At 37.3% G+C, this 18,597-nt stretch overlaps 1 protein-coding gene and 1 long non-coding RNA gene across 2 annotated transcripts; both read left to right on the top strand.

Annotated features, from left to right (window-relative positions):
* The first annotated feature begins 1,071 nt into the window (after nucleotides 1–1,071).
* LOC122054018 lies at nucleotides 1,072–1,578 on the top strand. The gene is made up of 2 exons (XR_006132512.1): nucleotides 1,072–1,357; nucleotides 1,542–1,578. It is a non-coding gene; the product is annotated as an uncharacterized LOC122054018 (long non-coding RNA).
* A 36-nt stretch (nucleotides 1,579–1,614) lies between these two features.
* Nucleotides 1,615–2,369, top strand: LOC122050654 (protein LIGHT-DEPENDENT SHORT HYPOCOTYLS 4-like). The gene has a single exon (XM_042611545.1). It carries the CDS (start codon nucleotides 1,615–1,617, stop codon nucleotides 2,251–2,253), a length of 639 nt encoding a protein of 212 aa, XP_042467479.1. The 3' UTR covers nucleotides 2,254–2,369.
* The last annotated feature ends 16,228 nt before the right edge of the window (nucleotides 2,370–18,597 follow it).

Below are 18,597 nucleotides of genomic sequence, written 5' to 3'. Positions count from 1 at the left end.
TTAAAAGATGTCTCAAACTTAATACTATCTCAATTTAAGTTATGTAAATCTGAGAATCATTTCAAATTAGAATCATTACATTTTTGAAAGTTTTCTTATTATAAATATGCCCTCAAATTTAGATATCACATCCGAGTTTTAGATTTTTTTAAATCTTTACCATCTTAAGAAAATTTAATACAAACTTATTAATAAGTATATGTCTGTCATTCTCACTCACTAATATCACCAAAGAGTTCATAAAAGACTCCCCTAATTCAAATTATATCAAGATTTTAAAATTCTAGATATTGTAGGTCCATAAATAAATTTTAATTAAAACTCAATGATGATCTTAGACATCTCAAAAATACTTTAAATTAAATTCATTGTACTCATTGCATCTACTTGAATATACACATGCTCTCAAATATGGAACCGACAACTTAAGTCACAAGAATTGTGAGTTTTTAAAATATTTACAATTGTAAGATTGGCAATCCTCACTAGAATATTTAATCCTTTCATACTCATTCACCAACATTATAAAAGAGTTCTTAAAACTTTTTTTATTTATATCATATCAAACTTTTGAAATTCTTGACATTGTAGGTCTATCGATAAGTTTTTGACTAAAACTATTAATGACGGTAGATATCTCATAAATACTTCAAATTAAATTTGTTGTATTTCTTGTACTTCCGGAGCGTAATTATACTCTTAGCTTTGGATTTATATTGAGAGTTGTAAAATTTTAAAATCTTTACAATTTTAAGATAATTTGATAAAAATTCATTAGATACCTAATGGTTAAGTGTTTAAGGAAGATCAAACGGAGTGACGAAGGGTATAATAGAAAATACATATATATTTTAATAAATATATATTTTGAAAATATAATTTAAATATTAGAGAAAGTTGGGTAGGCTATATAATAAAATACTATTATATTAATCTAAGGACTAAATCAAAGGATCAAATCTAGTTTTTTACAACTACAAAACAAGGGAGAAGAGAGGAATCAAAAACTTTTTTTTGATTGCATACCTATTTGTTTGAAATAAATAGTTAGCTTTTTTCCATGTCACATCACCTTTCATCTCTCTGTCAAACTTGTCTCCATTGACACAAAAGCCCTAGCTGTGCTCACAGGCCACTCTCTCCCTCTTTCTCTCTCTGTTTTTTTTTTTTTTTGCCCTCTCAATTCATCCGTCATTGGTGAACAATACAAAAAGGCCAGATCCCTGAACCAGAAGATGGTGATAATATGAAGGAATTCCCTCTTCGCACACCATCACCATCTCCTTCAACCTTAAGTACCCCAAGCACGCTTTCCCAAACTCTCACTTGTTTTCCTCCGGCGACGAAGCAAACTGCAGTAAGTTCCCCAATCAATCTCTCTCTCTATTTCTCTGTCTCTATAGCTTACTTATCGCATTCCATTCGGTTGTATAGCTTTAGCAATAGTTGATGAGGTTGCAGGGATAATTTTGAGATCCATTTATCAGATCATGATCATGATCATATAATTATTTACTGTCCGTTCTGATATTGATCTACAGGTTGATCGATTAAGCTTGGACGATTGGGAAGCATGGATAGATATTGAGAGGCAAGTACAAGATCTGCGTTGATATGGGTTCTCCGACCCAGATAGCCGTCAACAATAGCGGCGGTGGCGGCGGCGGCGGCGGAGGAGGAGGTGGTGGCGGTGGCCCTGTGAACTTGGTGACAGTGGTCGCGGCCTCTTCCTCCTCCTTGGTCTCGGTGGCAGCTGTCGGCGCGTCGTCGTCGTCGTCTTCCCCTCCCTCGCTGAGCCGCTACGAGTCGCAGAAGCGGCGGGACTGGAACACGTTCGGGCAGTACCTGCGGAACCACCGGCCGCCGCTGTCGCTTTCGCACTGCAGCAGCGCGCACGTACTTGAGTTCCTGCGGTACCTGGACCAGTTCGGGAAGACGAAGATCCACACCCACGTGTGCCCCTTCTTCGGCCACCCCAACCCGCCGGCACCCTGCCCCTGCCCGCTCCGCCAAGCCTGGGGCAGCCTCGACGCCCTCATCGGCCGCCTCCGCGCCGCCTACGAGGAGAACGGCGGCAAGCCGGAGACCAACCCCTTCGCCGCCCGCGCCGTCCGCCTCTACCTCCGCGAAGTCCGCGAGCTCCAGTCCCGTGCCCGCGGAATCAGCTACGAGAAGAAGAAACGCAAGAAACAACAGCAGCAGCAGCAGCATCAAGACCCTCCGCCGCCGCCCCCTGCGCCGGCAGCTGCCTGATCGATCGCCAATCTACGCTAAGACGACTCCCCTGAATTCATCCTATTAATTAAATATTCAAGTAGCTTGTGTGTGACCTTGAATCACTTAATTATCATTAGTTTATGTTCTCTTTCCTCCCTTGTTTCCTTCCTTCAGCTCGTAATCCATTAAACACATGATGAGCAAGCATGCATGAAACTAAAGGCCTTCAACCTAAAGCTCGAAGCCATAATGGCTCTTCCTTATCTTTACTCTACGTGCTTTTCTCTTCAGTTTAGCATCATATCATCGATCAGTAAGCAGTTGGAAGGCTTGGCTTTCAATTATATGAGTCGATAAGTACATGTGCACAGCTACAATGATGCTGCAGCGACCGAGACATCCAGGACGAGATCAACATACGAATGGTACACATTAATAATAATGAAAGAGGTGCGTTCACTGTTGTAATTTTGACTGACCTATGTCTCACTGCTATCCACGGGTGTCCCTGGAATTTATGGTACAACTTCACATATCAACTTCAATGCATCACAGGCTAGAGGAAACTTTGCCTCTTAAGGCATCTAAAGTGGCCTGTGTGCTACGGTGACCTTGCAGTGAGTGAGTTGTACCGTGCACTGCCATGCCATTTTCTTCACTACTCTGATCTTCTGTGTATACTTTTGGAACTGGGGAGGAGTCCTCAGTCAGTGGTGCAATTCTGCAGCAACTTTTCTTCAGTTACTTTGCCATTCTAATACATGCGATCTACTCATCAGTTCTCTCAGAGAATATAGTGATTCCTTTCATTTTAAAGTAAGCTGACACCTGCAATCTTCATTCTTGCCATGCTGATTCATTTACATGTATGAAAAAGGTAATAAGTAGCTTATTATCATCACAAATAACTTGAAAGCATTTTGGAAAAAGTGGAGTGTGTATATTTAGATGGAAGAGTACAAAAGGCACAAAAGCTAGTGAAATATATCTAATAGCTAGGATCATATCATTAATATATATATATATATATATATATATCTATATATATATTTGCCCACCACCTAAATTATGAGTTAATAGTGTTTTGCTATGATTGGTTGGCATCATGGCTTTATGTACTGTTTTTTGGGAAATGGCAGTCCTTTTATTCCTGGCTTGCCACTTTAACAATCCTTATTATCATTAATTTAACATGTATAGTAGATGCTTTTTGTGACGATCATTAGTTGAGAAGCCATTTTAAATACCACACTATTAATGGTTCTATATATATATATATATATATATAGTTTATTTAAAGAGTTGGTTGCTTTGTAACTTCTTGATGTTTAGGGAAGGCTTGCGATATTTGTGGTAGTTTGTTAACTATCCATGTTGTTGATGAGAATTGAGCCTCTCTTATACTTAGCATTTAATATATTTTTCCACTTAAGCTTTCTTGTTCATTTGGAAAATCTTAAAGAGTTTGTAGATTTCATCTATTTATTTAACTTTACAGATAAAAAGGTTCCTGTTAATTTCATAATTAAGCTATTAGACAATATGTCACAACATATTTTATCTCAATGCACCAAAATAACATAGAAAACTTGAAAGGAGGAGAATTTGCAGTTTATTTTTAAATTTGTGTTCATTTCTTTGATTTAAAATTGTGTTCTTTAATAATCATGCATTTTAAAGATGGTTAGTTTCAAATATTTAAATAGTCTTGCCTGAGTTTTTATTTCTCTATCTTTAAAGTATCTTCCTGCTCTATATATATACACACACCTACAAATGATGCGCTCCACATGGTACGTGACTGTGGTGCAAAATATTTTTTTAAAAATATTTTTGGGTTTGGGGTTTATTCATTTAGGATTTCTTTAGTATTTAGGGATTGAATTATATTATTAAGTAAAAAAAAAAATTTGAGGTGCTCCCGGGTGTGCGGCGTAAGGTGTGCAGCATAACCTTTTATACTGCACACTCCGCGAGTATATAAATTTTTTTTTTTTGCTTAATATTATAACTCAATGCATAAACTCTCAAAGTAAAATCTGATTATGTAACCGAGAGTTAAAAAAATAAATAAAAAATAAAAAAGTCTAATGATACATTGGGCGTGCACAACGCTGATGCCCAACGTGTCATTGTTGTATATATACACCAAAAAAAATCTATTTAATTTTTTTTTTCTAATACTATATATAATCTCTAAATTTTAAAGGAAAAAGCTTATTGACATAATCAAGTATATATATATATATATATATAATATCATTTCGGTAGCTATGAGAGACGCTCATAGCTGCCACCCATAGCTGCCGCCCATACTATAAAAACAAATATATATATACTAAACAAAATCTTAAGGCATAAGTACAAAAACTATAATAATAAATGTACAATCTCTAAAATATTCATCTTGGTAAAACACTTGGTAGTGACATGGCCAAAAACATAAATAACATGACATTGAAATCAACTAGCTCTCTATAGGGATGATAATGAATCGGATTCGGGTTAGATTTTATATCCTTTGTCTCTATACCTATCGGATATCGAATATTCATCCTTATACATATATCTATTAAAGAATCAGATATTTTTATACTAATAATTTTTTTTTCATTCAACTATCATCATTTAACAAAAATATATTAGAATTAACATCATATTAAAAATATATATAATTAAAAAAATATATTAAACATCTATATAACCTACTTCTAACATCAACAAAAATAGTTAGTGAGTTTGGGAAAAAATTCTTTAACTTATATTTATATTATTTAATTAAGTATTCGGGTCGGATATTGAATATTAGATATTGATAGTCTCTCCATATTCTCCTCTATTCGGATCGGATATCAAATTCTCCATTGAATTTAGAGAAAATTATCATCCCTAGCTGTGTAATGTAAATATCTTAGCAAATCATTTGAAGTCAACAATAATATAAAAAAGAAGAGATAAGGCTTTAAAGGTATCAAAACCAAGTGATACATAAAAACAAGGTAAACTAAGATTCTTTGTAAGATTCAATATACCAAGACCAAATCTATAAGAACATTGAGTTAATCTTGACACATTTAGCAAATTCATCCAACGAGTTAGCCGTATAATCAAACTATAATATCTTGCAACCTCTCCTGAACTAAGCTTAAACCAATAATTCGCTACTATCAATGGTGATAATGGCCACATATGTGCACCTTCTTAATTACTAAATTCAGTACTACAATCATAACACTTAACTAGATTGATCAAAACATGCATATGATGACCCAACACGGCACACCTATTCATTCATCTAGGCAAACATACTATCACCGGCCTACCTACGCTAAGACTCACAAGATTATCAATTTTTTTATAATCCAGATAATTCAACTAATATAATCACTCTATAGCTCACCACATAACATTCTTATTGCAACACCATTCCATTACAAGGTTTCACCTTTGTCAACAACTTTTTGCTCATAAATTGCACTGCTAAAAGGTATTGGTTTTTTTTTGGAAACTTATGGTTATAAAAAAATTAACTAAAAAAGACTGATATAATTATATTGTCAAATTTGCTAATATATATTTTAAATTTCAAAACAAAGAGTTGTTTCTAGTCCATGCTTTTAGTGAGAAATATCCATTTTTTGTTAAATATAATAGAATACTTGAGATTGTCATAGTTGCATTAACATTTTCTTTTGCAAGTGAAAGTAAGGAAAAATTCCACATTATAATCATAATTTGTTTTCTCCCTTAAAGTAAATGTCAATATAAATCAACATTTCTTGTGCCCATGCATGTATTGATGTCTAAGCCTTAAAATGTTTTTTCTTAGTGAAAATAGTCTCTATTTATGAACTTGCATTTAAATCCTTCTCCATCGCATCAATGGAGAAATCTTCAATCAACTGAAGTCTAATTTGAGCATGTTTTGAATTATAATGCACCACCTGTTTTTGTTGTGCAATATCATATTACTTGATTAATCAATTTAGTTGTCAAAAATAGAAATGAACAAAAAGAGATAATATAAGCCAATTTTTAAAATAAAAGATGCTTTATTTGAAAAATATAAATAACTATTATATTATTCAGGACACTGTTAGCTAGCTAGCCCAGCTAACAAATAGGGTGAGTAAAAAATAATATATGTAAAGTGAACACAATCAAACGGGCCTATCCCAAAAAAATGAGAGTTTGGGTTTTTTTTTTTTTTTTTTGCATTTTGTATTTGGGATGAGTTTTTAGTTTTTATATAAAATCCAAAAAGATCTCAACTGGAACCGATATAATATCATATATTTCATATTAATTAAATTAAATTAAATTAAATTTTATTTAGTTAATTAATAGTGACATATTTTATATGTTTTATGTTATTAAATATCAATTGTCTACATGATTAATTAATACTCTAGTCATTTCATGAGATCAATTCGATTATGCTTGATTTACTGTTTTTTTTTATTCATGCTTAGATTTAGATAGATAAGGACTTAGACTTGATCGATACTTGATTAATTAGATCAAGGATTTTAAAAAGAAAATTAAATATTTAATTTCTTTAAAAGACTTTGTCTAGAAGTGATTGTTGCTTCAATAACCAAGAAGGCCTAGTGCCTTGCCATAACTTGAAAGTTAATTATTGAAATGAATGTTTAATTGACTAAATGTTAAATCTTAGTCTAACTCAAATGTCAATCAATCCTTAGAATTTTATCTAAATTGAAGATAAAATTAACCGTCTCACAAAATAAATAAAGTTCTCAGATTGATAATCCAAAAAAGATGTGAGATGGATTTAGACTTAAAATTAGTTAATCAAATGTAACTAAACTTAAATTTAATCAAACCTAGTTAAACTTAAATTCAATCAAACTTAACCAAATATAAACCAATCTTCAAAACTTAATTACAAATATTAATTAATTTTCAAATCATAATTAAATTTTAATAAAGTTTAAAATTCAAATTTAATTATTCAAATTAATATTTTCAGAATTCAAATTTAATTATTCAAACTAAATTTTTCAAAATTTAAATTTAATTAAACTTGAATATTTTGAAGTTCAAAATTATTTTTTAAATACTTTTTTTAATTCAAAAATGATGTTCTCAAACTTAAAATCAACTTTATAATTAATATTAACTCTATCTCATATAAACTCATAAGCTTAACATGTGTGATAACTTAGAAAGGGTGAGAAGGAAAATTAGGAAAATAAATGATTATTTTAAAGATGTTTTTAATCCTATTTTTTTCTCTCATGCTGGGACTCCAAGATCCTCAACTTAAATAATTTACTTTAAGTTTTTTGGGATTAATCAGTTTAACTATTTTTGGAAAACAACCTTAAATATTTTTTTAAAAAAAGCAAGCTTAAATATTTTTGAAAAAGAAAGTTTAAATATTTTTATATCCAATATATATATGTGTGTATGTGTGTGTGTGAAAGTATTTTTAACTAAGTTTTTTTAATCTTTTTAAACACTAAGCACTTAACTAGTAATCTTTTCAAAAAGCTAAGTACTTAACTAAATTTTTTTTAAGGATTTTTTTAAAAAGCTAAGTACTTGACAAAGTATTTTTTTTCAAAGCAAAGTGTTTAGCTAAGTTTTTTAAAGAAACTCTTTCAAAGCTAAACAATTTTTTTTTTTTTTTTAAAAAAAGAAAGTTAAGTGACCCATTCAGGGGAAGCCTAAGGGAAAAGAGATTAAAAGTTATCTTATCAAATTTAAAGTTTTTTAATAGCTTTTTCTCTCTCTACGTAGTATATATGTCAAAAGGGGACAGAAAGGTTAAACTTAAGTTAACTTAAGTCAAAACATAATCTTTTGTTAAGGGGGAGCATTTTTTTTAAAGTTATTAGATTGTTTTACTTTTGCTCATGCTCAAATTCCTTATATTACATTAATTTTTTTGTTATGCTCTAACTTTGAACCAAGTTATCATAATAAAAAAGGGAAAGATTGTTGGTGCAGGGAACACTAGATGATCGAACCTGTATTTTGATTATGACAAAGGGTTTAAAGTTAAGTTGTCTTGTGATCTAAAAAGTGTGACTGAGCTTGCAAGAAAGTCTTAACTGATCTTAGGCAAAGGAACATCCTAGCAGTTGTTAGGCAACGAAGTCCTAGTCCGGGATTAAACGAAGTCTTGGTAGGTCGAGGACTTTGGGTGAAATTCTAGAGTCGAGGACTGATAACCATGATTTAGCTATATTATTTTAATTCATAATGCATGCTTTTGATGATTTATTCATAGCCTAATCTCACATTTACATTACATTTCATAAATTACATGTGATCTTGGACTTAATTGCAATTTAGCTAATTATCATGGTATTTGATGCTAATCTTTGATTATTATTTTGTAGGCATCAAAAGGGTCATGGACCCGATCAAATCAGACTGTATTTGAGCTCAAATCAAGGGCTTAATGAGGCGATCATACCTGGGAGTATTATGGATCGTTCGTTGAAGATCAGAAAGATCTGAGCCATCCGTTGAGAATCTGGTCCATCCGACCTAATGAAGAGCAGATCTCGTCCATTGATGAATATCCAGAAGTTTTAATCCAGATCTGAACTCATCCAGCCGTTGATCAAGCCTCGAATTGTTCTGGACCGTCCAATTTAATCTGAGGAGGATTTAAAAGCTTCGTGAGAAGCTACAGTGCGATCGAGCTCGGCGTTCGCGATTTCTTCCACTGTAGCAGCTTCTCCTCCGCCGCAACGCCGCAGCCTCCCATTCCTCGATCCAGATCCGTGAGCTAGATTTCTTCGACGACGACGATCATCAGCTGCCGGCGTTCATCTTCCGGTGATCAGAGAGTGTTGAGAGAGGTTTCTCGGACGCGACTCAGGTTCTGCTCACTGCCGCGATTCCGATTGTGGAGGTCTCCCAATCGGCGATCTTCGCATCCACCAGAGCTTAGAGGGAGGTCTCCTGAGAGCTACTGGACCTTTTCCGATTTTCATTACGCAGCAAAGCTGGGTCGATTTGGCCGATCGATCTGATTTGCGACTCAACAGAACTTGAGCTCTGTTTCTTCGGCTGGTGAGGTTATCCAAATGATGAGCGGAAGGAGGTTTCCAAGATGCTAGGATCGTTCCCTGGTAATAGCTGGAAGCTCAGAGATTGTTGTTGAATGCTTATAGGGGTTCCGAGAGCATTTCTGTTGGTTTTACAGCAGATTAGAGAAGTTTGCTACGGGATTTGAATTAAGGAATGTTTAGGGTTTTGTTTTCTTTATCCTTGTCTTTTAGATTTATTTTGAACTTGCTCAGATCATCAGATCTGATTTATCTTCCTTATCATTGCTTCTTGTTTCAATTTATTGCAATTCCTTTCTGAATTTCTTGCTGCAAAACCCAATCCTGATGTTCTTACTTGCAATTCTGAATTCGTTGAACTTTTGCAATCTGAATGTTATTAAGCTAACCAATTAGTGTGTAATTTAGTTTTAGTTTGGAATTAGAGGTTTGAATTAATATAAGTTTTCTAGTTTCGGTAATTTAGTTAGCTAATCTTTATTTTCTGCATTCAATTTGTGAAACTGAGATGGAGCTTATTGTTGAATGATTAACTTGATATTCGGATTATTTACCTCAGTTATATGTTGCTGATCATATGTGAGATTGGATAATTCGTTAGTGGAAGAATTCGATTCATTGATACTAAAGTGATCCTAATGTGTTGAGATGAAGTGGAAAATGTTTGGATAAGAAACACATTTCTTTGAGTCATTTTAAATTGTTCTAGTGTACTTTTGGGGTTTAGTTGTATTCAAGTTAAATTAGATTTTTGATTGGAACCAAATCTAGAATGCACACACATATTAGTTATCCTTGGAAAAATACGACTTGGGACTCCTTACTACACGCATTTTCTTTAGCTTAAATGGGTTCCAATTTTTATTAATTTGGAGCGCCTTGTGACATGCAAAAAGGCTGACACCAAATTTTGGCACCGTTGCCGGGGAAGCAACTAACTAGTAGTGTGTATAATTTTAGATTGTGTATTGATTGATTTTATTTGTTAGCATGTTGATTGATTTGATTGCTTATTTCTCTTTTGTATTTTCATGTTGGGTTGTTCTTGAATTATTAATTGCTTTTACTGTTCATGTTTTCATGAGATTGAAACTTTATGCTCTAGAATCTTCTAACATTGATTTGTAGTGTTGTTTTGAAAGAACAAGAGATTTCTTTAGCATGGATCCATATTTTCAGAATTTTGGAGGTGGAATGGAGAGTTATCAGTGTTTTCAACCTGAGTATCAATATTACCCAAACATGGATCAACAAAATAGGTATGAGTCATTTTCAAATGGTTTTAATTCTAATTGGGTGGATAATTCATGTTTCAGGTATGAAAGTGCACAAGGACCATTCATTGAGCCATATCTAGCTTACCAGAGTTCATATGGGTTCCAAGAAGTTTCAACAAATTTTATGCCAAATTCTTTTCAACAAAACGATCTTCAGATGGATGAGTCAACATGGAAACTCAAGGAGATGATGCAACAAATGATCGAACATCAAGAGCAACAATTTTTAAGGATACAGAACATACAGATTCAATTAGATCAGATTACATCATCTATTAATCAGCCGCAAGCACAAAACTCTAATGGAGAGATGGGAAGTAGCAATTCTGTCAGGCCTGACCCTACTTCCATTAATTCACATGATTTTTCTAGTAATTTTTGTGATGATTATGTGATTATGCAAATTTCTGATCCTAACGATTTTATTGTTGAAGATGTTGTTAGTGAATCAGGTTCTGAACATGTTTTTGAAGATGATTTAAGTGTAGGGGAATGCTTACTGGAAGCATTACCTCAAGAATCACCAAGAGTTGAAGATGTAAGTGTAGGGACTTGTGCTATAGAGCCAAGCACCCAAGAATCACTACATGAGGATGAACATTCACTAGAGCAAGAGCTTGAGCCATATCATGATGAAAAGGGGATAACAATCACCACTCCAGGTACCTTTCAACACAACGAGGTGAGTATTTCTTGTGATTTTTCAGAAAATTCAATAGAGTTACCATTAGTTGATTTTATTAGTTGTGATTCATTTCTTGACAAATTTTCTATCCACACTAATATTCTCCTATTTTCTTTTTACCCCACATGCGTGTGGAAGGGGTTTCTTTTTATTGATGTTGTAGGAGAATACAAGCTTCCGGAGTGGATGCTTGAACTGAATCGCCTCAGACCTCCGGAAAGAATTTGGAAAAGAAAAATGAAGAATAAAAAGAATTCGAGTGTAACAACGATTACTCCATTTCCGGTGTGGATCTTGTTGCTTAATCTTCTTCGACCACCGGAATTTAAGGGGAGTTGGTTCTAATTTTGCTTTATCTTGCATTTTAACTCATGCTTTGTTAATAAATTCTTTTTATGCATTTCTTTAGTTACATACTTTGCATTCTGCATTTTACTTTTATACTTTGCTTTCATAATTTGCATTTTGTTACTACATAGCATTTTTATTTTGAATAAAAGTCTCCATGGGAATTTTCTAAGTAATATCTTTAAGATGGTAAAAGCTTCTTAAATTTGACCATCAATTTTAGGTCATTTAACATGATTGGATGCTTTACTTACATGATATTGGTTAAATTGGTGGTGAAACTCTCCACCTTCTGTTTCTGCTAATCCTTGCTTGATTTTCTGAATTTCAGGATCTTGTTCCTGAGTTGTCTGGATGTCACCAAGCAAGGTCGACTCTAAGGTCATAGTAGAGAGCTTCCCAACTATGAGTTCGAGACCAAAATCTGTGATCTCTTTCTGTAGGGGTGGTGACATGGTTGCTAGAGATAATAAGGTAGCACTGGACTTCCTGCTAAGTGCATCTGCTACCCTATTGGCTTTCCCTGGGTGGTAGAGGATGTCTATGTCATAGTCTTTGACCAGTTCTAGCCATCTGCGCTGTCGCATATTCAGATCCTTCTGAGTGAAGAAATACTTCAGACTCTAATGATCTGTATACACCCTGCACTGAGCTCCATACAAGTAATGTCTCCAAATCTTGAGAGCAAACACTACTGCTGCAAGCTCAAGGTCATGGGCAGGATAATTCCTCTCATAATCCTTGAGTTGTCTGGAGGCATAGGTGATCACCTTGCCATCTTGCATCAGCACTGCTCCTAGTCCCAACTTCGAGGCATCACTATATATGTCAAAGCTATCTGCGTTCTCTGGCAGAGTCAGAATAGGTGCACTGGTCAATCTCCTTTTCAGCTCGCTGAAGCTGTTCTCGCAGTCCTCTGTCCACTGAAATTTTCTGTTCTTCCTGGTAAGAGCTGTCAGTGGGGAGGCTATCCTGGAGAAGTCCTCTACGAATTTCCTGTAGTAACCTGCTAATCCCAGAAAGCTTCTGATCTCACTGGTGTTCTTGGGTCTTTTCCAGTTGCTCACAGCTTCTATCTTACTGGGGTCTACCATGATACCATCCTTTGAGATGATGTGACCCAGGAAGGACACCTGATCTAGCCAAAATTCACATTTGGTGAACTTGGCGTACAGCTGATTTTGCTGAAGGGTCTGCAATACTGTTTTCATGTGCTCTACGTGTTCTTCCTAAGTTCTGGAATAGATAAGGATGTCATCGATGAACACGATAACGAACCTATCTAAATATTCTCTGAATACCCTGTTCATAAGGTCCATGAAAGTAGCTGGAGCATTTGTCACACCAAAGGGCATGACTACGAACTCGTAATGTCCGTATCTAGTCCTGAATGCTGTCTTGGGTATGTCCCCTTCTTTAACCTTCACCTGATGATAACCTGATCTGAGGTCTATTTTAGAGAACACTGCTGCTCCCTTTAGCTGATCAAACAGGTCATCTATTCTGGGAAGAGGATACCTGTTCTTGATTGTGACTTGGTTCATGCTCTGTAGTCTATACACAGCCGCATTCCCGTCTTTCTTCTTCACGAACAATACAGTGCTCCCATGGTGAGTGACTAGGACGGATGAAGTCCTTGTCAAGCAGCTCCTGTAGTTGCTCATGAAGTTCCTTCAGTTCTGCTGGAGCCATGCGGTAAGGTGCTTTGGAGATAGGATTTGTACCGGGAATGAGCTCTATCTCAAATTCGATCTCCCTGTCTGGTGCTAGGCCTGGTAACTCTTCAGGGAAGACTGCTGGGTAGTCACATACGACTCGGACCTCTGCTAGCTGTTGGTCCTTGTCCTAACTGGTGCTGACTATGTGTGCTAAGAACCCCGTACATCCTGAATCCATCAACCTCTGTGCCTTCATAGCTGAGAGAAACTTCTTGGCCTTTCTCCTGGGTTCTCCGACGAATTCGAACTGTGCTTCCGCTTCAGGTTGGAATATGACTTTCTGTTTACGGCACTCGATGGAGGCACCGTATTTGATCAAGAAGTCCATCCCGAAGATGACGTCGTAGTCGGTCATATTAATCACTATCAGATCGCAAAAGAGCTCTCTGTCTGCTATAGTGACCGGCACTGCTCTGAGCCAGTGCGTAGACGCCATGATTTCTCCTGAGGGTAACGTCGTAAGGAGCTGGCTACTGAGTACCTCTGGAGGTTCTACTAACTTCTCAGCAAATGCCCTGGATATGTATGAATGGGTTGCCCCAGTATCGAATAAGACAGTTGTATTTTGCTGTAAAATCCTAATCTGACCTGTAACAACTGTCGAGGCATTTGCTGCGTCCTCTCTGGTGAGTGAGTAGATCCTCGCATTGGTCGTAGCTGGAGGGGCTTCTAATCTGCCCTGGCTGATATGTGGACCATCTAAAGCGGCCTGCATCTGATGTAACTGAGCTGGCTGGCCTCCATACTGAATCGGCTGTGGCTGGTCTTGTTTGGACACTGCTTGGTCATATGCCCTTCCTGTCCGCATTCAAAGCATCCTCGTGTGCCCTTACGACAAACTCCCGGATGGAATTTCCCACAAGTAGCACACTTTGGATAACTGGGTTGCTTGCTGGTTGGCCCTCCTTTTGGGTAACTCCCTGGTTTGCGCTTGTTGCTGGAGTTCCCTTTCCAGTTAGAGCCATGGGAGCTGTGGCCCTGCTGTTTCTGAGTGTCTGAGCCTCCTTGACCTTTATCTTCTGAGAGGACTTGCTTCTGCTGCTTGATGCTATTCTGGTAATGCTCAGTGATTAGAGCACTGCTCACTAATTCTTCTGTGGTTTGTGGCCTATGAACGCCACCAGCCACGTTCATTACTATTTCCGGCCTCAGCATCTTGAGCATCAACCGGATTCGTTCCCTTTCTGTGCTGACTAATTCAGGGCATAGACGAGCCAACCTGTTGAATTTCTTCACATCTTCCTCAACTGATAGGTTGCCCTGATGAAACTCAGTGAACTCGTCGTAGTGACGGTTGGTGACCCGCACGTGAAAGAACTCCTCAAAGAATTCCTTCTCGAAGTCAGCCCATGTCATCTGGTTCACTGGGCGCTTCGCTCTGATTCTCTCCCACCACATACGTGCATCTCCTGTCAGACAGAAGGAGACGCACTTCACCTTCTCATGTTTTGGCCAGTCCAGAAGCTCCATCGTACTTTCCAGTGTTTTGAACCATGCCTGAGCATCCCATGGTTCATTGCTGCCTGAGAAATTCTCTGGCTTGACTCTCTGCGTTCCTGCTGCTGGGGCTACTGGTGTCGTAGGCTGGACTGGTGGAACCTCTAAGACCACTGGTGTCACTAAGTTAGGCTCAGGGGTGACAGTGGGAGTGTTCTGCTGACTAGCCTTTAAGGTGGATATTTCCTGTTGATGTTCAGCTAGCTGCTGCTGTAACTGAGCCACTAGTGCTGTAAGGTCTGGGGGAGGCACTGAACTGCCTGCCTCATGCTGGGGCTTAGTGGCTGGTGCCCTTCTAGCTGGGCGTCCTCGTGCCATTTCTAAAGACATGCAGGACATACATGACTAACACAAGCATAATAGAGAAACTATTGTTATCATGTTAACTACTATTATAAACAAGCATGCTTTAGTTATCCATAACAGAAAAGCAATAAACATACAAAGTGAGAGGTATTCTTACTTGGAAGCTGCAGGTTCAATGCTGATGTGTGTGTAGGAAGTATGGAACACTGCTCTGATACCACCCACCGCCTCCTAACTAGACTGTGAGGCCGATCGTTACGTAATGCTGTTCTAAATTACTATTGCGGAAAACTGGATTGATTAAAATTTTACTAAACTAATTAAAACTCGAACTTAATATTCTAGGTGTACCTAGAGTCGTACACATGCTAGGGGAGATATTCTATGCCTTCGGATGTCCTGCTAGCAATCAGGCATTTCAATCGATCCATGGATCGATTGCGCTGGATCGATCCGTGATCGATCCAACTTGATACTGGCACGGAGGCTCGATCGGTCGGCTAACCGATCCGTGTCAGACGTCAGAGCGGTGGATCGGTCTCCGACCGATCCGAGTACACCGATCGGTCGGTAGACCGATCCAGAGCTCGATCGATCGGTTGGCCGACCGATCGGTGAACCTCTCAGACTCACTGCTCGCCTCGGATCGGTCGGCTAACCGATCCATAAACTCTCTGTTGCGGCTGGATCGATCAGCTGACCGATCCGTGCCACTCGATCGGTCTGCAGACCGATCCGGGTTCCGATCTCACCAAACTCGATTTCAAAGATCTGGCGTACAAAACATGACACAACAATTCTAAAATCAATTGGAATATATTCTAGCAACTATTAACCAGCATTCTAACATAATTACTAACAAACTAAATAAATCTCCCATGGTTTAAACATTCTAAGGTCTAAAAATGCATGAAAGAAGAAATACTAAGAATTCAACTATTTAAGCTTGCTAAAACCCCTGAGGATCTTTTATTCCAGTTCCTGCCACACACACCATCTTTGCATTGAACTCCAGCTTCCTCTGCTAATCCATTTTCCCTTTACCTTTATCTGCAGTATAAGGAAAGTAGAATCTGTAATCTTAAAGCTTACTAAGAAACCAACTACCTCACTAAAACATGCAACGATGCAAACATGCTTTTAAAGAATGCTATTTGAAAACATGTACTGGCATGGCATACTATGGTTGCAAGCATAAACTGAAATAACTGAACATGTAAGCTGAAGCATGGCATAGCAGGCTAATCACATAGAACAATAATAGAGAACTAAGCTAACTGAAGCTAACCTGAAGTTGAAATCAAACTCAACTAACATAACTGATTTTATGAGTTTTGAAAACTAATAGCATAGTAGCTCAAAATAATAATCATGTGTTGTTGGGCCCGGCAACTGTACTTACTGTGCGCGCATCCCTAACTAAACTCGGGTTTGCAAGTCCCGAATTTAGTAGGGTTTACTAGGTTATCTGAACCTAGGGACGACTGTAGGAGTCCAACCCAATGGATATCTAATCCGGTATAGTGCCAACTGAAAAGTAAAATACTGAATATAGCTAAACTGTTCTAATTTGTTGTTTCTAGGTTATCTGAACCTAGAGCTAGGTTGTCTGAACCCAGAGGCGACTGTTGGAGCCCACCCATTGGACCGTAGTCCCATATAAGCTAGAATAAACTGATTTACTGATTTAGATGCTTCTAATGCATTCAATTGAGCTGTTAAAATGCCTAGTTTGCATTTTACTTAACTAGCTATTTTATCGAACACTTAGTGTGCCCCAACTCTCCTCTCTATTAGGGAGACCACTTCTAGGCACCCGACAACGTCTAGAAACCCCCACTGAAGAGGGATTACGTGTCCGGTCCATCTAGAACTGCTCACTAAATCCCTAAACCTACGAGAAGGGTCAATTTCACGCTATGCGTTGATAAAAATCTGCATATAGCTAAACTAATGCGTAGAAAACCCAAACGGAGCTACTTATACTGCAGGTGAGGGGTTTCTTACCTCGTACGCTAATTTCCTTACAATTCTATTCGCTAGAATTCCGGTGGAGACGACTTCTCGACGATCTTCTCGCGTCTAAGCGTTCCCCTCGCGAAGGAGAGCGTCCTCGTGTCGGAGTTATCGCCGGAAGATGTCCTTGGGGCCCTAAGGAGAGAACCCTAGGTCTTCCTTGTGGTTGGTGCCGAGAGAAGGAGAGAAGAAGGGTGTTCGGCGTGAGGGTTTGGAGGGGAGGAGTTTGCCGAACCAAATTCTAAAATAAACCAAACCCAACCTAACTCTTCTATTTATATTAAGTGGATAATTGAACCCAACTCTAATATAAATATAATTGATTCCTCTTTCTTTCAGCACGGCCCTGCTGGGTTCACCGGTTACTAAGGCTAACTAAAAGTTATCGGATCCGAGAGGTTCCGGGTTCGATTCCCGCCTAAACTATTTTGCGGTTCTAATTATTTTTGCTACTTCCGCTACTCGGAAAATTCCAGAAAAATATCTAAAAATTCCAGAAAAATCATAGAATATTTATAATGCAGTTTCAAGAATTTTCGGGCATTACATTAATGCAATAAGACTAGCATGTAGGTCAACTCGATGACTTGATCTCACAAGTCATGGATATAGAGATATCAAGTTGACACATGGGTATGCATTAGAGAATGTATACTGAATGACTCGCCATGAGAAAGTATCATGGATCGTTATATGAGTGTCATATACTTTCTCATGTGGCTATTAGTATGACTACTAGTCCTTGGACCTGAAGTCACCATGGATCCCTACATAATGAGTTATGTACTTTGATTTCGTCAAACGTCACCCGTAACTGGGTGGACTATAAAGGCGATTACTGGGTATGTAACGAATTATGCAGAGGGATGTGAGTGATATAGATGGGATCTATCCCTCCTATATGACGGGAGAGACATCGGTATTCTTGATACAGTGAGACCACGAAGTGCATGGCCATGCCCAAATGAGTCAATATGAGATATTGAGCTCATTTGTTTTAGTGAGTCTACTTGGAGTTCAAGATTTAGATTGATCAGAGGATGACACGGTCTATGCCTCACATTGATCAATCTAGATGTCTAGGATAGAAGGACACTTGTCATATATTGTGAGGAGTCACAATTAGTAGTCACAAGGTGATGTTGGATCTCACCATTCTTGTAACTTGGGTAGCAATGATGTATTGCTAGATGTCGCTCATTGCATATGTTTCTAAAGGAGTTTAGAAACATTGCCAACGTTACAAGAACATATTGGGTCACATACAAAGAACAAGAGGATGGAGATTAAGTTCATATGATGAACCAATTGGATTAGGTTCATATGATGCACCAAAGATTGGATTCGGATTAATTCAAATTAGACTTATTGAGTTAGACTCAATTAGATTCAATTGTTGAATGAGTCTAATTTAAATTTGATTCATTGAGTCAATTTATATTAATGAATTGAGATTTATTAGATTAAAAGTGACTTGAACCAAA

The sequence above is a fragment of the Zingiber officinale genome, chromosome 3A, assembly GCF_018446385.1.
Source record: "Zingiber officinale cultivar Zhangliang chromosome 3A, Zo_v1.1, whole genome shotgun sequence".
Classification (NCBI taxonomy): domain Eukaryota; kingdom Viridiplantae; phylum Streptophyta; class Magnoliopsida; order Zingiberales; family Zingiberaceae; genus Zingiber; species Zingiber officinale.
The sequence above is the reverse complement of the archived record's forward strand: the minus strand, read 5'-3'. Positions and strand labels throughout refer to the sequence as shown.